Source organism: Tasmannia lanceolata, unplaced genomic scaffold (genome assembly GCF_043159265.1).
Source record: "Tasmannia lanceolata isolate RefF3 unplaced genomic scaffold, GAP_Taslan_0.1 ptg000002l, whole genome shotgun sequence".
Lineage (NCBI taxonomy): Eukaryota > Viridiplantae > Streptophyta > Magnoliopsida > Canellales > Winteraceae > Tasmannia > Tasmannia lanceolata.
Window position 1 is genome coordinate 40,863,394 of NW_027518679.1, and position 20,039 is coordinate 40,883,432.

The following is a 20,039-nucleotide window of genomic DNA, read 5'->3' on the forward strand; positions in this document are numbered from 1 at the left end:
TGGGAGAGGAGGAGAGAAAGAGAGAGAAAACGAATTTGATATCTTCAATATTTTTGATTGATCATAACACGATTTGCAACCTCTTATATAAAATAAATGCAATGTCTAACTAATTAAACTCCTCTTATAAAAGAAAGACCTAGAATCTTGCGACATAAAGAAAGCAACTATAATTAGAAGAGTAATACTACTACACTTAGGGCCGTTTGGATACGTAGATTTTAGAATCTTGGATTTCCTCAAAATCATGGATGGGAGACCAGAGAAGGAGCCGTTCATTTTTTCTTCTCTTTAAAATCCTGGATTTTAAGTAAGAAATCCAGGTTTTAGAAATCTCACCCATCCTGAGATTTCTAAGACTTGGAAACATGGGATGATGATCTCCTACTCTCTCGCTAACAGAAAGAAGGGCGAGAAATAAAAAAACACGAAAGACATTTTGAGGAAATCCAAGATTCTAAAGTCCGTGTATCCGAGAGGCGTCCTATTAAATCAAGAAACTTATCACCAACTTTCGAAAAAGGAAAAAATAACCAAAAAATAACCTAGTGTTCTGAGGTCATATTTTTTTGTAAAGGTGCTTCCTATACTTTTTCCTAAACTAGAGAATATGTAATTTTGCCAAAGTTGCTTTAAAGACGTCAAGGCATCTCTCAAATCTCTTCCTCTCGGGGGTATCAATCAAGGCCTAAAACCTTAAAAAAAAAAGTACGACCATCTCCACCTCTTTCCCTCTCTAGTTCTTGCTCTCATGTCGACAGCCACACAAGGAAGCCTTCTCCTTCTTAAACAGCTCAAAGGTTTGTTTCAAATTCTCTTTCTTTCTCTATACCGATTGTTGTTTTTAGGGTTTCGATTGGTTTATCTTTCTCTCTCTCTTCAGATCTGACTAAGAATCCCGTTGATGGATTCTCTGCCGGATTAGTCGATGACAGTAATATATTCGAATGGAGCGTCACGATTATAGGGCCCCCTGATACACTGTAGTGAGTATTTCTTTTGTTTCTTGCTTTTATGTTTTTTGTTTCAAAGTTTGTTTTTTGGGTCTTTTTTTTTTCTTATCTGGGGTTATTGTTATCCTAGGGTTTGATGTTGGTTTTTGTTGGAAAAGTTGAAATTTTTAGGATTTTTTGATAAATGACGCTGGGGCGGATTGCAGAAGCTTTGATACCAATGAAAAGATGTTGTGGCCGAAGCTTAGGGTTAAGGGGTTATATTAAAGGGTGGAAAAGGGCATTGGAAACTAATATAATTGGGTGGTTAATGGAGTTTTTGGTTGTGGGTTAGGCTTGTTAAAGGAGTCAAGGAAAGATAGTAAAGAATTTAAAGAAAACTAGGAGGTGGGTTTCGATAAATTGAATTCGGGTGGCAACGACTTTCTTGCCTTGCCCAATCTTATCCAAACTACATTACCCATTATCCTTCAAACTCCCTACATATCATACACGTCCAAGACTCAAACACAACTCCTAAATATATATTAGCTTTTGTTCCTACAAGCACTCTCATTTACAAACTCCAAACAAATTCCATACGTCCAACCCAAAGTGAAACATTCCACTAAGACTCCTAAGATTCTCAACTTCACATAACTCTATAGTTCCTAATACCTAATAAATAAAAGAAAATTAAACTAGAAATCTTTTAGCTATGTGATGGATGAGAGCTGTCAATTTGGTCACCATCTTGATATCATGGTTATCTTGATGAACAACCCTTTTGTAATATGATTCAGCATAATACAGGGCTTGATTGTTGATACGCATCATCCGTTGCTTGATCTGAAGGTCCCAAAATTTTCAACCATGGTTCCATAGTTTTTGGCCTTTGAACGGCATGGATGCACCCGTATCATACCTAAGTATAAAGCTTCTTCTTTTACACGGCCAGTGAGTGGCAGCAAGAGAAGGGCGTCGGGGGTGAGAGAGAGAGAGAGAGAGAGAGAGAGAGAGTGATACATTTGTTCTGTTTAGGTTTTGATGATACATATTGGGATGTGATAGGTATGGTTTGGTAGTATAAGTATAGGTTTCTTCATGTCATTTATCTTGTAAGACTCTATTTCCTTGGAGGAGTCTAGGAGTCTAGGTTTTTTCTATCTATTTAAGCAAACCATTATGCAATAAGAGAAGGTCGTCGGGGGTGAGAGAGAGAGAGAGAGAGAAGGAAAGAGTGATACATTTGTTCTGTTTAGGTTTTGATGATACATATTGGGATGTGATAGGTATGGTTTGGTAGTATAAGTATAGGTTTCTTCATGTCATTTATCTTGTAAGACTCTATTTCCTTGGAGGAGCCTAGGAGTCTAGGTTTTTTCTATCTATTTAAGCAAACCATTATGCAATAAAATGGACGTCTTGGACACCCCCCCCCCCCCCCCCTCCTTTTTTTTTTTAATTCTTCTGATTAGGAGAGCGAAGGCTCATCTCAAATAGAGCCTAATTCTTCATCTTCCGTGCTTCATCTTCAAGATTGAGCGAACATGAAAAAAGGAACACATAAACTTGGTATCATAGCCAAACGATCCAATGGCTGAGGGAATGAGATGGAACCAAATGGATGATCGAGTGCGGAATCTTCAAGCTTCTCACAAGGTGCTCAAAGAAATTACCGATAGTCATGGTGCGATGTTGAAAGAAATCTTGGAGTAGCTGAATGTGCTGTAATCAGTGGCAAGGGACCCGGAAGGATCCACTGGCTGTTCTTTAGCTCATGATAGTGTACCTTGGGGTAATCCAATGGCTGAGGGAATGAGATGGAACCAAGTGGATGATCAAGTGCGGACTCTTCAAGCTTCTCACGAGGTGCTCAAAGAAATTACCGATAGTCACAATGCGATGTTGAAAGAAATCTTGTAGAAGCTTAATGTGCTGCAGTGGGCGCCAAGGGACACGGAAGGATCCACTGGCCGTTCTCTAGCTCATGATAGTGTACCTTGGTATGATAGTTCACCAGGGGCAGCGTCAATCCTTCGAGACTAACAGTGGAATCCAAACTCGGTCTATGACTCTATGCATTTGGATTTTCCTCGCTTTGATGGGATGCACCCAAACAGTTGGATCCTGAAGGCTAAGCATTACTTTAGATACCATCAAGTACTGATGGAGCAATAGTTAATTGATGTGATCCTCACCGTTGGATCATTTGGACCACTATTTTTTTTATTTTTTTTTATTTTTTTTTGTGGTTATTGCACTTATTTTCGCCATTTGTATTTCCTAGATGTGAAGGGATGTTCACATCACCTAGGGCCCACCTTTTTGCATGCACTTTAGCCTTTTATTTTATTAGTTCATTAGGATTCACCCTTTTACCCTTAGTGCATATTTTCTTCTGTGTTGTAGGAGGGATAGATTAATATTTTTGCATGACTTAAGTCACTTAAGTTATGATTTGTTATTTTTGGTTGAGATTGGGCCCACATAACATGATATATAAGAGAGTGGTGGAGGAGAGCAACCCTAATTTTTTTTGACGTATTGTGAAAACCCAAAAAAAAGGGGCCGTCAGCCCTCCTCTCCTTCCACGCCCTAGGGCGTCCCACTTTTCTCCCTCCAACTCACAGCAAGGTGAGTTCGTCCCTTCTTTTCTATCTTCTTCTCCTCTCAACCCCCTTTTATTCTCTTTCTCTCACCCCATCCCCTCACCATCGATCTTATTTCTTCATCTTTATCTCTCCCTTTTCCAATCTTATTTCTTCATCTTTATCTCTCCCTTTTTTATTCCATCTATTACGACCTACCTTATGAACCAACAATCTTTGTTTCTTCTTCCCCATCTTCTTTTCTCTAACCTTTTCACTTCTCTTCTTGCCCTTTCTTGGTTTATTAATTGATGCTAACTGCTGCCCTACTTGAAGAATACGCCGACGGGCTTCTCCACCGCTCTCTTTTGGCCTCTTTCAAGCTTTTGGGTTGAGGTATTGCTACGTTTGTCGGGTAAGATCGTGTTAGCACCCTTAAAACCCTCTTTCTTGACTAGTTAGACCCTTATTTCATGGTAGGTTTATGTCTTTACGCCTTAGTAGTGATTTAGGTTATTTTTCATCCTAAAATAAGACCCGTGGGCCCTAGTTTTAATGATTTATGTTTCTGGACAGCAAGCATTAATAAATCTGATTTTCAGTTTTGTGGACCTTTACATGCCTTATGAATGCTATGGAACTTTTATATTCGATTACTATTTGATTTAGCTTCTTTTTGCATTGATTCCTATCTCAACGGCTAACGTTACGTGGGTTTTCTAATCTGAAATTAGTTGCTTCTGTTTACTTAATTATTTGGGCATAATATGGCTATGAAAACTTGAAGTATTATTCCCCACGAGCTCCATTTAAGGTCTTGGCGGCTGTCGCGAGCCTCCGGGTTTGCACCAAAGTGGTATCAAAGCACAGAGCTCAAGGCTGTCATCTTTAGCACACCAAGTGTTCATCAAAAGTCCTGAAAGAAACCTTCTTTCATTGTTAGTCCTAGTTAGTATGTCTAGTGCCCGCCAAATGTTCGGTTAAATTCTTGATAGAGTCTAGATTAGTCGGTCTTGTCTTATAGGGTATCTTTAGGTCATGACGTTAGTCTAGGTCAGTTTCGTAGTCGTCCAGTGTCTAGAGTTTCATTTCGCGTCAGTGAGTTTCACTTAGTTCCTGCATTTCCAACGCGTTCGCCTACGGCGCATAGGGCCAACGCTCCCGTACGGGGCCGTGTCCGTGGCCGGGGTCATCTGCAACCTAGAGGAGCCTGGCAGCAACAAACCCAAGATACACTAGACCAGCAGGCCCAGATGATGGCTGCGATGAGCGCGACCTTAGAGAGGATCAGTACCCATCTAGAGATACCACCTACAGGGCCAACCGCACCTCTTCGACCACATCTTTCTTTGTCTCCCACTACCACAGGTGGTGAACATGGTCGTCGAGATTCAGATTTGGAGGGTTTCTCAGACGGACTATTAGATCAAGATGATACCTACGGTCCAGATGAGGAGCAAGGCCGGTCCCGGGATGGGTCCCGCCCACGTTTTGAGGAGAGCTTGGTTAGGGCCTTAGAGCGTTCACGAGATTATGGCGTCAGGGTAGATATCGGGGAATTCCAGGGTCATCTCGATCTCGATGAATTCCTCGATTGGCTCGAGAGCGTCGATAATTTCTTCGAATGGAAAGAGCTTCCCGAGGACAAAAAGCTTAAATTCATGACCACGAAACTGAGGGGTTTTGCACTCGTTTGGTGGAAACAAGTGCAAGCCAGGAGAGTTCAGCATGGTAAGCGCAAAGTTGAAACCTAGGAAAAAAAAAGGAAAAATGAAAAGTAAGTACCTCTCAGCCGATTTCAGATCCGATCTCTACCCGAGATTCTTAGAACTTCGGCAAGGTGCGAGATCCGTGAGGGAATACACAGAGGAATTCCACCTTTTGACCGCTCGCAATAGTATCGTAGAGGATGATGAGCAGGCTGCTGCTCGATATGTTCGCGGTTTGAAGTACCAGATTCAGGATGCCATTTCCTTCCATACTATTCTTACGGTGGATGAGGCCTCATGTCTAGCCTTGAAAGCCGAGAGTATAGCCCAGCGTTCCCAGAAGCGAGACGCATCTCGATCCCAGCCCAGCTCGTCCGGTCGAGAGACCACAGTTGTTCGACCACCACCCACTCCCCCACCTCAGAGTACGGCTGCGAGGCCCCATCAGGGAGATACGGGTGCAGGTCGTGGGATCCTTGGGCCCAAACCACAAACCATGATAGGCAAATGCTTCAAATGTGGTGAGCCAGGCCATCACTCAGCAGAATGCCCACGCAGGACATTCAATCCTCTGAACGCTTTAGCGGAACCAGTACATGTTGAGGGTGAGGGTGATCCTGAGTTTGCTGAGGATCATCTCTACGACATCCTTTAGAGGAGGATACATGAGCTCGTGAGGCTACACTTGATGGAGACCAGGGCCATGACACACTCATTATCCATACGGTCATGATGTCTCCTAGGGTGCCTAGTCCAGATAGATGGTTGCGAAGTAACATTTTCCACACTACATGCACATCAGGGAGAAAACTTTGCACCATCATTGTTGATAGTGGGAGTATGGAGAATTTGGTTTCCTAGTTGATGGTCGATAGGCTCAAATTGAAGACTGAAATGCATAATCGACCTTACAACATCGCATGGTTTAAAGGAGGAGCCAAAGTGCCCGTCACACACCGATGTCTTGTGAACTTTTCCATTGGAAACGTTTACAAAGACGAAGTTTGGTGCAATGTGGCTCCTTTAGAGGTATGTCATATTTTGCTAGGGCGTCCTTGGCAGTTCGACCGTAAGACCACCCATGACGGGGAGCAAAATACGTACTCATTCGTGAAAGACGCTACCCGCATTACATTGAATCCTGTAAAGGATCCACCTAAGCCATCTAGGAGTGTGCCAGCACCACATGAGCCACTTAGAATGGGTGCTCTACCCAAAGGAAACGAGTTGACACTATTCGTGTCACGATCTGATTTCGAGGACGCTTGTAGAGAAGCGTACATGGTCTTCGTCCTCGTACCGAAGGAAGACCCAGATAATTCACCTATCCCGCCTGAGATGTTGTCATTACTGGAGGAGTTTCGTGATTTAGTTCCCGATGATTTACCAGATGGACTCCCTCCATTGCGTGACATTCAACATTGCATCGATCTTGTCCCAGGCGCGAGCTTACCTCACTTGCCACATTATCGCATGAGCCCGATTGAGTATGAGGAGTTACATCGACAGGTCTTGGACTTGTTGAAGAAGGGTTACATAAAAGAGAGCATGAGTCCATGCGCAGTTCGCGCCCTTCTAACTCCCAAGAAAGATGGGACGTGGAGGATGTGCGTTGATAGTCGCGCCATCAACAAGATAACTGTCAAGTATAGGTTTCCCATACCTAGGCTCGATGACATGTTAGACATGTTGAGTGGTGCACGTACATTCTCTAAGATCGATCTTAAGAGCGGATATCATCAGATTCGCATACGGCCTGGCGATGAATGGAAGAACGCCTTTAAGACTTGTGAGGGTCTTTATGAGTGGATGGTCATGCCATTTGGTTTGTCTAACGCACCCAGTACCTTCATGCGTGTGATGAACCAGGTATTACGGCCCTTTATAGGGAAGTTCGTCGTTGTTTATTTCAATGATATCCTTATTTATAGCAAGAACCCCAGCGAGCATGCTTCCCACGTGCGTCAAGTTTTCCTTGTCTTGAGGGAAAACAAGTTGTTCGCAAACCTCAAGAAGTGTGTTTTCTTGACAGATAGTTTGACTTTATTGGGATATATCGTGTCAGCCGAGGCCATTAAAGTCAATCCCATCAAAATCGAGGCCATAAGGAGTTGGCCAGTGCCGACATCGATTAGTGACGTGCGATGATTCCACGGGCTTACATCTTTCTATAGGCGATGTATTCGCAACTTTAGCTCTGTAATCGCGCCAGTCACAGAGTGCATGAAGCGAGATGTATTCCAGTGGACTCCCGAGGCTGATCGGAGTTTTAACCTCATAAAGACCAAAATGACGAGTGCTCCCATCTTAGCACTTCCGGATTTCAGTAAAGTCTTTGAGGTTGCTTGCGATGCCTCTCAGGTAGGTATTGGAGCTGTCCTCAGTCAGGAGGGGCGCCCAGTGGCCTTCTTCAGCGAGAAGCTGAACGATGCGAGGTTGAGGTACTCGACCTATGATGTCCAATTTTATGCCATCGTCCAAGCTCTCAAACATTGGAGGCACTACCTGATCCAGCGTGATCCAGCGTGAATTTGTGCTTAATTCTGACCATGAAGCATTGCGCTTCATAAATTCCCAGCTTACTTTAAATAAGCGACATGCTAAGTGGGTTACTTTTCTACAGGAGTACACATTAAATCTTAAGCACAAAGCAGAGGTTCAGAATCGTGCTGCATATACCTTGAGTAGGAGGACATATCTACTTGTTACGATGAGACCAGTAGTTGTCTCGCTTGATTCCCTTAAGGACCATTATCCGACTGATCCATTTTCTGGTTCTATTTGGGAGTCATGTCAGTCGACAGGAGCGGATCCTAGTTCGACATATGTTGTCCATGAGGGATTCATGTTCCATGGCACTTGCTTATGCATCCCAGAGAGTTCTTTACTTGAGAAATTGATTTAGGAACTTCATAGTGGTGGTTTAGCGGGTCATTTTGGGCAAGCAAAGACCCGCTCAGGTCCAGCAAAGGTACTTTTGGCCTAGGTTAAAATGGGACGTGATTCGTTATGTACATCAGTGCCGGATATGTCAGTCATTTAAAGTTCAGGCCCAGAATACAGGTTTGTACTCTCCTTTGCCCATTCCTAGTAGACCATGTGATGATGTCAGCATGAACTTTGTCACAGGTTTACCCCGAACTACTAGGAAGTTCGATTCAGTTTTTGTGGTTGTCGATAGATTCTCTAAAATGTCACATTTCATCCCATGCAAGAAAACTTCTGATGCCAGTCACGTAGCTAATTTATTCTTTAGGGAGGTTATTCTTCTGCATGGAGTCCTTAGGTCATTCACTTCAGATAGGGATACTAGATTTTTGAGTCATTTTTGGAGAACTCTATGGAGCAAAATGGGGACTAAACTTCAATTCAGTAGCGCATATCATCCCCTGGCAGATGGGCAAACAGAGGTGGTTAATCGCAGCTTGGGAAATTTATTGAGATGTTTAGCTGGAGAGAGACCACATCAGTGGGACTTGATTCTACATTAAGCAGATTTTGCATATAATAGTTCCACTGGCAGATCACCCTTTGAGATTGTTTATGGCTATCCTATTCCCCATTTACTTGATCGTACCCCCATACCATACCCCGGACGTAGCAGTGCTGAAGCTGAGGACCTCACTCAGCACATAAAAGAGGTACAACAAGAGGTGTTGGAGCGGTTGCGTGCGAGCACTGAGAAATATAAGGCAGCAGCAGATTGCCACCGCCGAGAGCAGACATTCAGCGAGGGTAATTGGGTGATGGCTTACTTTCGACGAGAGCGTTTTCCAGTTGGAGCCTATGGGAACTTGAAGCGGAAGAAGTATGGACCTTACAAAATTTTGAAGCGGTTGGGCCCCAATGCCTATATATTGGACCTCCCTGTGGATGTTTCGACTTCTCCCGTCTTCAACGTTAGCGACCTGTACCAGTTTCATGGAGACCCACCAGAGCACAGATCAGACGACATCAGCAGACTACCATTTCGAGCGAGTGCTTTCACCGATGAGCAGATTGAGGACATTGTTGATGTGCGGACGACAGATACCCGCCACGGATCACATCGGCGATACCTTGTTCAATTGAGGGATCGTCCGTTGACGGATTGCACTTGGATTGATGAGACAGAGTTACGCAGGCTTCGCGAGGATTTATTTCAGCGCCTTACAGATGTTTACTCTACGGAGTCGAGTTCTTCCCACACGGGGAGAACCTGATGTGATCCTCACCGTTGGATCATTTGGAGCACTATTTTTTTTTTTTTTTTTGTGGTTATTGCACTTATTTTCGCTATTTGTATTTCCTAGATGTGAAGGGATGCTCACATCACCTAGGGCCCACCCTTTTGCATGCACTTTAGCCTTTTATTTTATTAGTTTCATTAGGATTCACCCTTTTACGCTTAGTGCATATTTTCTTATGTGTTGTAGGAGGGATAGATTAGTATTTTTGCATGACTTAAGTCACTTAAGTTATGATTTGATATTTTTGGTTGAGATTGGGCTCACATAAAATGATATATAAGAGAGTGGTGGAGGAGAGCGACCCTAATTTTTTTTTTTTGACGTATTGTGAAAACCCAAAAAAAAGGGGCCGTCAGCTCTCCTCTCCTTCCACGCCCTAGGGCGTCCCACTTTTCTCCCTCCAACTCACAGCAAGGTGAGTTCTTCCCTTCTTTTCTATCTTCTTCTCCTCTCAACCCCCTTTTATTCTCTTTCTCTCACCCCGTCCCCTCACCATCGATCTTATTTCTTCATCTTTATCTCTCCATTTTCCAATCTTATTTCTTCATCTTTATCTCTCCCTTTTTTATTCCATCTATTACAACATACCTTATGAACCAACAATCTTTGTTTCTTCGTCCCCATCCTCTTTTCTCTAACCTTTTCACTTCTCTTCTTGCCCTTTCTTGGTTTATTAATTGATGGTAACTGCTGCCCTACTTGAAGAATACGCCGACGGGCTTCTCCACCGCTCTCTTTTAGCCTCTTTCAAGCTTTTGGGTTGAGGTATTGCTGCGTTTGTTGGGTAAGATCGTGTTAGCACCCTTAAAACCCTCTTTCTTGACTAGTTAGACCCTTATTTCATGGTAGGTTTATGTCTTTACCCTTTAGTAGTGATTTAGGTTATTTTTCATCCTAAAATAAGACCCGTGGGCCCTAGTTTTAATGATTTATGTTTCTGGACAGCAAGCATTGATAAATCTGATTTTCAGTTTTGTGGACCTTTAGATGCCTTATGAATGCTATGGAACTTTTATATTCGATTACTATTTGATTTAGCATCTTTTCGCATTGATTCCTATCTCAACGGCTAACGTTACATGGGTTTTCTAAGCTGAAATTAGTTGCTTATGTTTACTTAATTATTTGGGCATAATATGGCTATGAAAACTTGAAGTATTATTCCCCAGGAGCTCCATTTAGGTCTTGGCGGTTGTCGCGAGCCTCCGGATTTGCACCATTAATGGTAGCAACTCTCAATATGGAAGGTGACGCTTTTGAGTGGTACCAATGGTACATTGATTATAAGTTGGATGCGACGTGGGACGATTTTGTGGATGCCATGGACCCTTGTTTTGGACCTGCTTGTAGTGAGAATTTTGCTGGTCATCTATCCAAGCTCTACCAAGTGTCCACAGTTCTAGAATTTCAAAAGGACTTCCAGGTGCTCTTACCTTATTGAGGTTTTTATCAGTGGCCTCAAGGACTAGCTATGAGTTGGTGTTTAAAGGATGAAGCCGGCAACACTGCCCGAAGCCTTCAACCTGGCTCGACTCCAGGAGGAAGAGGGGGCTACTCGGTGTCAGGTGATGCACCCAAGCGTGTTACCTTGTCCTCAACCAATTATTGCTCCAAGCCGATCTTCAAGTGTGGCACCGCTTATTCAGCGACTCACTCCAGCCGAAGCAGGAGAATGAAGGGAGTGGGGCTTGTGTTACCGCCGTGATGAAAAAATATCACCCCAATCATCAATGCAAGTCTCAAAAAATATTTATGATAGAAGGTATTGAGCTTGACGGCAAGGAGGAAGAATCTGGCAAAGTTGATGAAGAAGGAGGCTATCTGTCATGTGAGAAGCGTTGCCCGAGATTCGGCCTTGAGGACAAGGCTGTTGTAAGAGGGAGGGGGGGGGGGGGGGGGGGGGGGGGGTAGGTTGATACATGTGTTTTGTTTAGATTGTGAGGACAAGTCTTGGGAGGTTAGCAAGGGAGAGTAGGAGAATCTTTAGGGATGTGATAGCTATGGTTCGGTAGGTTAAGTCTAGGTTTCTTTATGTCATTTATCTTGTAGGAGTCTATTGAGTCTAGGGTTTTTATATGTATTTAAGAAAACATTTATGCAATGAAATGGACGTCTTGCCTTTGGTTTAATTCTTCTTGTGATTAGGAGAGTGAAGGCTCCTCTCAAATAGAGCCCAATTGTCAATCTTCTTCGCTTCATCTTCAAGACTGGGCTAACACGGAAAAAGAACCATAACAATTATTTGTTAGGATCGGTGGACTGGAATGGATTCGGTTGTCGGAATCAATCAATGGTTTTGCTTTCGGCCGTTTTGGGAATTCTTTTTTAGTTGGTTTTCGGTTTGGATTGTTTCTCTAGGGTTTTAGGGTTTAATTCAATCTGGTCTTGGTTCTCTTGGTTTCTATTACGGTCCTGAGGACCTGCATAGGTATAGGACATGGTGGGACCCAGCCTGGTATGGGACGAGTTTAAAGGGCCCAGCCAAATGTGTTCCATCAGCTGTAGCCTAACACGTTCCATCAGCTCAGGAGCTTTAGGCGTATTGGTTAGGTACCTAAAATTTGGTATCAGAGCAGTCACTATGTCCTGTGTTCAAGTCACAAAAAGGGCGACTTGTGGGAAGGGCGACCCGGGAAAAAGGGCCATAGTGAAAGCCTTCACAGAGTGGGCTGCCGAGGACGGCCAATGCAGAAGCGTGGTGGAATGTTACGGTCCCGAGTGGGGGCCTTCTTAGGTATGCGACTAGGACCCAGCCTGGTAGGGGACAAGTTTAGGCGTATTGGTTAGGTACCTAACATTTGTTATCAGAGTAGCCACCAATCACCATGTCCCGTGTTCAAGTCGCGGAAAGCCGTCACACCGAGTGTGTTGCCGAGGACGGCCAATGCAGAAGCGTGGTGCAATGTTACGGTCCCAGAGACGGAGTCGGGGGGGGGGGGGCAGTTGCCCCCTCTGAAAATCCAATTTTTCCCGCAAGTCAATAAATTTATGGTTTTTTTCGTAAGATTTCGATATTTGCCCCTCTAGAAAATCAGAATTTTTTAAGTGGATAGGCTTTGTTACCCTTTTTTTCGTTGTCCCGAACTCTCTATGTCATAGAGTTTTTCCGCAAGTCTCTCTATGTGCCTTTGTTGCCTTTTTTCGTAAAGCCTCTATATTGGAGAGTTTTTCCGCAGGTTTTTATCTCTCAGGTTTCCATTTCTACATGGTCTCTCTCTCTATGTATAAAGTTTGCATTTCTACACGGGCAAACGAATCTGGAGGAGCTTATGAAACGAATGGCACGTGAGAAAAAATTAAAGGGCAAGATGAAAAGTAACTTAGTAAGGGAGTTACGAGATTTGAGAAAATTTAAGGGGCAAAATGAAAAGTAACCTAGTAAGGGGATTGGGAAACTTTATATGTTGTCCAAGCCTCGAGTCGAATATTTTTCAAAAAGTACTATACCCACTCATATGATGATCCAAACCGTTCATTTGTCAGGGCACAATGTTAGTAGGCTGCACCTCGCAATTCATGTCCATAGGATGATCTTAACCCTCCGATCTACAATGGTAGGATGATCCTAGCCCTTTGATCTATAAGGGACTGCCTGTTATCTAAGCTTCTTAGATTGGCGACGAGTTAGGATCATCCTATGGAGATGAATTACGGTTGCAGCCTATTAACGTTGTGGCCTGACAAATGAAAGATTAGGATCATCCTAAGAAGTGGGCCCATAGTACTTTTTGAATAATACTAGACTTCATGCACACACGACATAAAATCCAAGGAATATTGGAATTTTCAAACCATAAAGCGATCCTGTCTTTGTGGCTTAAAATTTATTATATCACTAGCTTTCTTAGCATGCTATAGATGTGGTAAAGTAGTAGCCCTCACCCATCAAAAATTAAGTTGTAAATAATGGGCCTCTATATATCAAAATATGAGGTCTAAATTGTGGACTCTAGTTTATGCCCGGGTTAGGGGGAGATGGTGGGCCCAAACTATCAAAACATGAAGTGTAAAATGGTGGCCCCACAACATGCTATGCCGTGTCAAATGGTGGGCCCCAACATGCTATGCATGTGATGCAAAATGGTTGGTCTCACCCCATCATAGCATAATGTTTAAAATGGTGGGCCCCAGCATATGCATGGTTTTTTATGGACCTTGATTTTTGACTTAACAACCATTCTTTGCCCCCCCTAGAGCAAATTCCTGGCTCCGTCCCTGTACGGTCCTGAGTGGGGGCCTTCTTAGGTATGCTACTAGATGGGACCTAGCCTGGTATGGGACAGGTTCAGGGACGGAACCAGGAATTTGCTTGAGGGGGGAGGGAGGGGGGGCAGAGAATGGTTGTTAAGTAAAAAATCAAGGTCCATAAAAAACCATGCATGTGCTGGGGCCCACCATTTAAAAAATTATGCTATGATGGGATGGGACCAACCATTTTGCATCACATGCATAGCATGTTGGGGCCCACCATTTGACACGGCATAGCATGTTGTGGGGCCACCATTTTACACTTCATGTTTTGATAGTTTGGGCCCACCATCTCCCCCTAACCCGGGCATAAACTGGAGTCCACAATTTAGACCTCATATTTTGATATATAGAGGCCCATTATTTACAACTTAATTTTTGATGGGTGAGGGCTACTACTTTACCACATCTATAGCATGCTAAGAAAGCTAGTGATATAATAAATTTTAAGCCACAAAGACAGGATCGCTTTATGGTTTGAAAATTCCAATATTCCTTGGATTTTATGTTGTGTGTGCATGAAGTCTAGTATTATTCAAAAAATACTATGGGCCCACTTCTTAGGATGATCCTAATCTTTCATTTGTCAGGCCACAACGTTAATAGGCTGCACCCGTAATTCATCTCCATAGGATGATCCTAACTCGTCGCCAATCTAAGAAGCTTAGATAACAGGCAGTCCCTTATAGATCAAAGGGCTAGGATCATCCTACCATTGTAGATCGGAGGGTTAAGATCATTTTATGGACATGAATTATAGGGTGCGACCTACTAGCATTGTGCCCTGACAAATGAACGGTTTGGATAATCATATGAGTGGGTATAGTACTTTTTGAAAAATATCCGACTCGAGGCTTGGACAACATATAATGTTTTCCAATCCCTTTACTCGGTTACTTTTCATTTTGCCCCTTAAATTTTCTCAAATCTCCTAACTCTCTTGCTTAGTTACTTTTCATCTTGCCCCTTAAATTCTTTCTCACGTGCCATTCGTTTTATAAGCTCCTCCAGATTCGTTTGCCCATGTAGAAATGCAAACTTCATACATAGAGAGAGACCATGTAGAAATGGAAACCTGCGGAAAAACTCTCCGATATAGAGGCTTTACGAATAAAGGCAACAAAGCCACATAGAGAGACTTGCGGAAAAACTCTATGACATAGGGAGTTCGGGACAACAGAAAAAGGGTAACAAAGCCTATCCACTTAAAAAATTCTGATTTTCTATAAGGGCAAATATCGATATCTTATGAAAAAAACCATAAATTTATCGACTTGCGGGGAAAAAATCAGATTTTCAGAGGGGCCAATTGCCCCCCCTGGCTCCTTCTCTGTACAAGTTTAAAGGGCCTAGCCTAATGCGTTCCATCAGCTCTAGAGCTTATGGCCTATTGGTTATGTACTTAACAGTTTCAGTGCTTGGGATTTCTTGATGAGGATGGGCTATCGATACCCATTTTCCTGTTTCTCTAATGCTTTTAGTGAATCAATGTGTTTGTTTCAATCGGGGTGATTTTCATGGATTATTGGGTCTGTGGGTTTTGAATGGATGAATTGTTTGAATTTTTTTTTAGGCGAGAAGCATCTGGGGTAATGGAAATTGTTGCTGATTGTTCATTCAGTATGTCCGTCCTGTTAGTCAGTCTGGCGTGCTTTTCATAAATGTGTTTCTTTATACAGGATTTTATTTCCATTGTAGTGATCTATGTTCTTTGAACAAAAACAAAACTTTTTTGGTGATTATCTTTCCCTTTTTCCTGTCTAACTTCTCCGTGGGGTTACACCAATGCCGCATGTATCTAGATTCTTGAGCTACATATTATTGAAGGGTGGATACTCTCCAAAAATTTATTTGATTAACAAGCATCCAATTGTAGTGACGGGGGCTACTTCAATGCCATCATGAGCTTCCCAGCAAATTATCCCAACAGTCCTCCATCAGTGAGATTTATATCTGAGATGTGGCATCCTAATGGTTGGTTATGTCTGTTCATCTATCTCCCTTTGGCTCTCTTCTTATTTTGTGGAGCAATTATTCTAACAATCATATTTTCATAATAACTTCAGTTTATCCTGATGGCCGGGTTTGCATATCAATTCTTCATGCTCCGGGGGATGACCCTAATGGCTATGAGCTTGCAAGTGAGCGTTGGACACCAGTCCATACGGTATGATTGGCATGTCAAATTGAATTATTTACTTGACTTTATATTGTAGTTTTTTTGCCTGTTGTCATGATGGTGCCCCAGGAAGGGTGAGAAAATATTTGGGATATTTTTTAATCAATTAAGCTTCTTGCCTAGTTATATTTTCTTTTTGTCTTGTTTTCCTTGTATCTTCTGGACTGACCTTCTCAGTCGTCCTTTTATTAATGAAATCTGATACCATTCAAGAAAAAAAATCACTCTAGAGAAATTATTCACCGTCTTTTTTGTCAGTATTGGTGACTTAATTTATTTTCTTTATTTTCTTATCGATAAGCTACAATATATTTTTATTAAAGAATAAAAAATAAAAATCAGTTATAGAGCTTCACCAGTACACAAACGGTTTATTAGGGTGTCAAAATTATTGTATTCAATTCAGACACATGTTTGTGGGGCAGATGAACTCGGGTGCCATGAAGAGTAAATGAGAGTAGTTAAGCAGGACTTTCAGGGAGGCCATTAATCATGTTACTCTATTGCTGCTTAGCACATGAATTGTTGGTGTTTATTGAGCTTTTGTCAGTGTGAAAATGAATAAAATCAGGATTTGGCAAAGTCGACTAGGATCGACTGAATTCACTTACTGGACTCGGTTTTTTATTTGGTCCGTTCAAGTATTAACATTACTAGTTTTATTCAAATATAGAGAGAGACTCAAGTCAGCTGTTTTATTCAAATGGCCAGGAGGTGGTTTGGATATCTAGATTCAGAAGTTTTGCTCCGCAAAGAACTTTTAATTTTTCAAGAACTTCTAGTTAGTTTCTTCTATTCACAAATTTTTTTTAACAGTTTAGGTTTAGGATGTTTATAGTGGAAATACCTTGTTTTTTATCCATCTAACTTCTTCCATTTTTCTCATTGCTATTGCTATACTGTTGAACTCAAAATTTTACAAAAAGGGGATAAAAGTAAAATCCCTTAGTAAAAAAAAAGAAGATATAAAAAGAAAAGAGTGGTTACATGTTACATTACTCCTAAAATAAAGGGATATACGCAAAAAAAAAGACACTTTAGTGAAAAGGATAAAATTCCTAAATTCACTAGAGTTTAAACTTTCACGAGAATCACCTACGTTAAAAAAGAGGTTACATAACTTCCCATAAAAGAGGGAAGTTGAAATCATTGAACCAAAAGATATGGGTGAGGTGGCATTCACAACGGCTCCAAAAAGAGAAAGTGGAGATCGTGAAGTTGAGGATAAGGGATGAGTTGGCAGTAGAAGCACTTGGAGGCCTACACGACACTAGGAATTGGTTGTCCAAATACATGGAACTTGTTCTGTCATCAGCTCATCAGCGGAAAAGTTCTGTTTGGTGATGCAGGTTTTGAAGAGTTAAAAGAAAAATTAATATGCTGAAGAGCTGATAAGGAAATTGGATGTGCGTGGAATGTATTGCTTGTACAGTTCAAGGAAATTACTTCCTCTAGCCAGCTAGATGACCTTCATACTTTCTTTCGGAGAAAATCAAGTTGAAGTTCACTTGACTATTGTCAAAGTATTAAAGCTAGCTTCAGTGAGAATTTTACGCATTGTGCAAAAGTAACACGATGCATTTCTTTTCTCCGATGGAATAGACTTGATAAATGACACTCCGTTGGAATCCAGGGCCCTCTAATTGGCTACTTGACAGATGTCAGAGCATTATCTAAATGCTAATTCTGTTGAGGTAAATTCATGGGTAGACATGCATCCAAAATCTGAAGAAAACTTGAGAACGGGTGAATTATGGCTTGCAGTTTTTGGGATTCTTTTCTTCACACAGCCTAAACTGCTCCACAGCTATCAAGAACTCCCTCCTTTATTGGTCATTAAACCCGCAACAGTTTCCATGGCATAAAAAGGGTGTACTAGTTTAAATTCATGAGGGTTTTTGAATCCTCTTCCTTCCCACAGCCTACTAAAGACTACCAATTCCTTAAACCAATCAGTGATTCATTAACGATATCTGGTATTTCTTCAAACAGATGAGCTTGAAGACTTTTTCATGGATGCCGTGAATGAAGCTATGGACAAAAACTGAAGAAAACTAAAAAGACTTTGGGATTGACCATTTGCGGAAGATAGGGCAAGGATCAATCAAGACTTTTGCACGGATCATTGATTCACCCAATGATTTGGTCGTCAAGAAGAATGTGCCATAAAGGCATCCATTTCATCTTACAGGCCCGTGCTTAGCTCCACCAAAGGCAAAAGAAAAAAAGAGAAAGGTTGTCAAACATCATTAGTTAATGCCTCATCATGAGGGCGAAAAAAGGCTGCCTGTATCCAGACAGGCCATGGTAATGGGGTTAATATTGGTTATGGTCCAATGGCTGTGGGTCCAAGGTGGTTAGCTTATGCTTCCAACAATCCACCACAGTCAAACACAGGCCGTCTGAGTCCACAGAATTTTACTCCCTCTCCGGGTGTTAGTCTATCACATGGTAGTGGGAGCTTGGTAGCTCGTTATGCAATTGAGTCTAGTAAACAGCTAGTTGCTGGAATAGTCAATCTAGGTGACATGGGATACAAAACTTAGTGGGAGCTTGGTAGCTCGTTATGCAATTGAGTCTGTAAACAGCTAGTTGCTGGAATAGTCAATCTAGGTGACATGGGATACAAAACTTATCTAAATACTATCAAGAACTTCTACCTGATGGTTCCAACTGTCTTGTATGATCAAATTCAAACCAGTTTGCCTTGGTTAGTTCAGAGTATGTGAAATAGCCCTTGTTTGGCTGCACAGAGTACTTTTGTTTTCTTTCTTCAAGAAATGTAATTAACGGCTAATAAGGCCTTAAGTGTACGATCCCTACCAAAATTAATAAAACCTCTTCTCGCAAGAGGGAAATTTGATACCAATATCTTTTATGTGTGTGATTCTCTTTTTCTTGCATATGAAATTTGTTGCGGACATATACTTATAGAGTAACATGATAAGAGCATGATAAGAGCTAATCCCTTTGCTGCTATAGTCATTTTACTATTGATATTTTTTTTTTCTAAAATCAAAGAATTCTCATGCAAGTACCAAAAAAAAGAAAAGAATTCTGATCTCCAAAATTGATTGCGTCAGCTCCAACATTTTTGTGAACACCCTATCAGATTCAGGTTTATACAACTCAATATTATGTGAACATTGAGAATTGTACCGTAAGTGAGAAAGTACCCTCACAACCAAGTTTTTAAGAAAAGAAGATCCCCTCCCTCCCTCACTCCTTTTCTTTAAACTACTAGGAAGTTGGAAGTCTCACTAATGATTCTTTCAAGAACTAATAATGCAGAGAACAATTCTATGTGCCTTTTTATTGCCAGTAACATATTAATAATTTCCTGCATTGATTTGTGACATGTTACTATGGCTTATATCATGTTTCCAACAGTTTTACAGTCCTTATCCATCCATGATTCTATATTGTATCAAGTTCCTTTCATCATTAATAAGAAGATTTAAATGTGCAGGTTGAAAGCATAGTTTTGAGCATTATCTCCATGCTTTCAAGTCCTAATGATGAATCTCCTGCAAATATTGAAGCCGCAGTAAGTAAACCTTCGTGCGGACCTTTCTTTCTTTTGTTACAGTCAATTTAGCCTTTTAGGATCCTGATGCCAAATTTCTTTTGGTTTATACTTATTTATCATAGTTCCATCATTTATTTTATTTGAGCATAATTGGGTATTAGAATGGGAACGGACTTATGAAGAGGGTTTTGGCGTACATCACTTAGGTACAACAAAATTAGGCAGAATGTTGTACTATCCTTCACTTTAATTTACATTCTGCATTTTTAAGTAACAATTTTCCTTGATAATGTTTCTTCTTAATGGAAGATTCTTTGGTGTCTTTGTCAAATATTCAGGTCATTTTTGTTGATATGTAAAATGTATACCTGTCCCTTCATATTGAACTATTAGGTATCCTAAGTTCATTCCCACATAATTCTGGGTACTATTATTGCATCCAGTCCTTTATAAAATTTGATTTTACATTATTTAGATACCTATGCAGATATTTCCAATGCTGATATTCTTTTCTTTACTATTTTTACACTACTTATTTGTTGGGATCATAAAAGTATTTATATTGTCTCATGGAACCTCATTGTATCTCTTGTGCGTTCCTTCCCTTCCGTTTCAAATTCTC

General features: G+C 41.4%; 1 protein-coding gene across 1 annotated transcript in view; it reads left to right on the forward strand.

Annotated features, from left to right (window-relative positions):
* Positions 1-640: 640 nt before the first annotated feature.
* LOC143872701 (ubiquitin-conjugating enzyme E2 7-like) overlaps positions 641-20,039 on the forward strand; it is a 33,747-nt gene continuing 14,348 nt past the window's right edge. Inside the window, exons 1-5 of the mRNA XM_077376758.1 lie at positions 641-800; positions 884-986; positions 15,586-15,683; positions 15,776-15,876; positions 19,358-19,435. Of these exons, the coding sequence (XP_077232873.1) occupies positions 752-800; positions 884-986; positions 15,586-15,683; positions 15,776-15,876; positions 19,358-19,435 (429 nt within the window). The 5' untranslated portion in view covers positions 641-751. The remainder of the gene's footprint in view (positions 801-883; positions 987-15,585; positions 15,684-15,775; positions 15,877-19,357; positions 19,436-20,039) is intronic.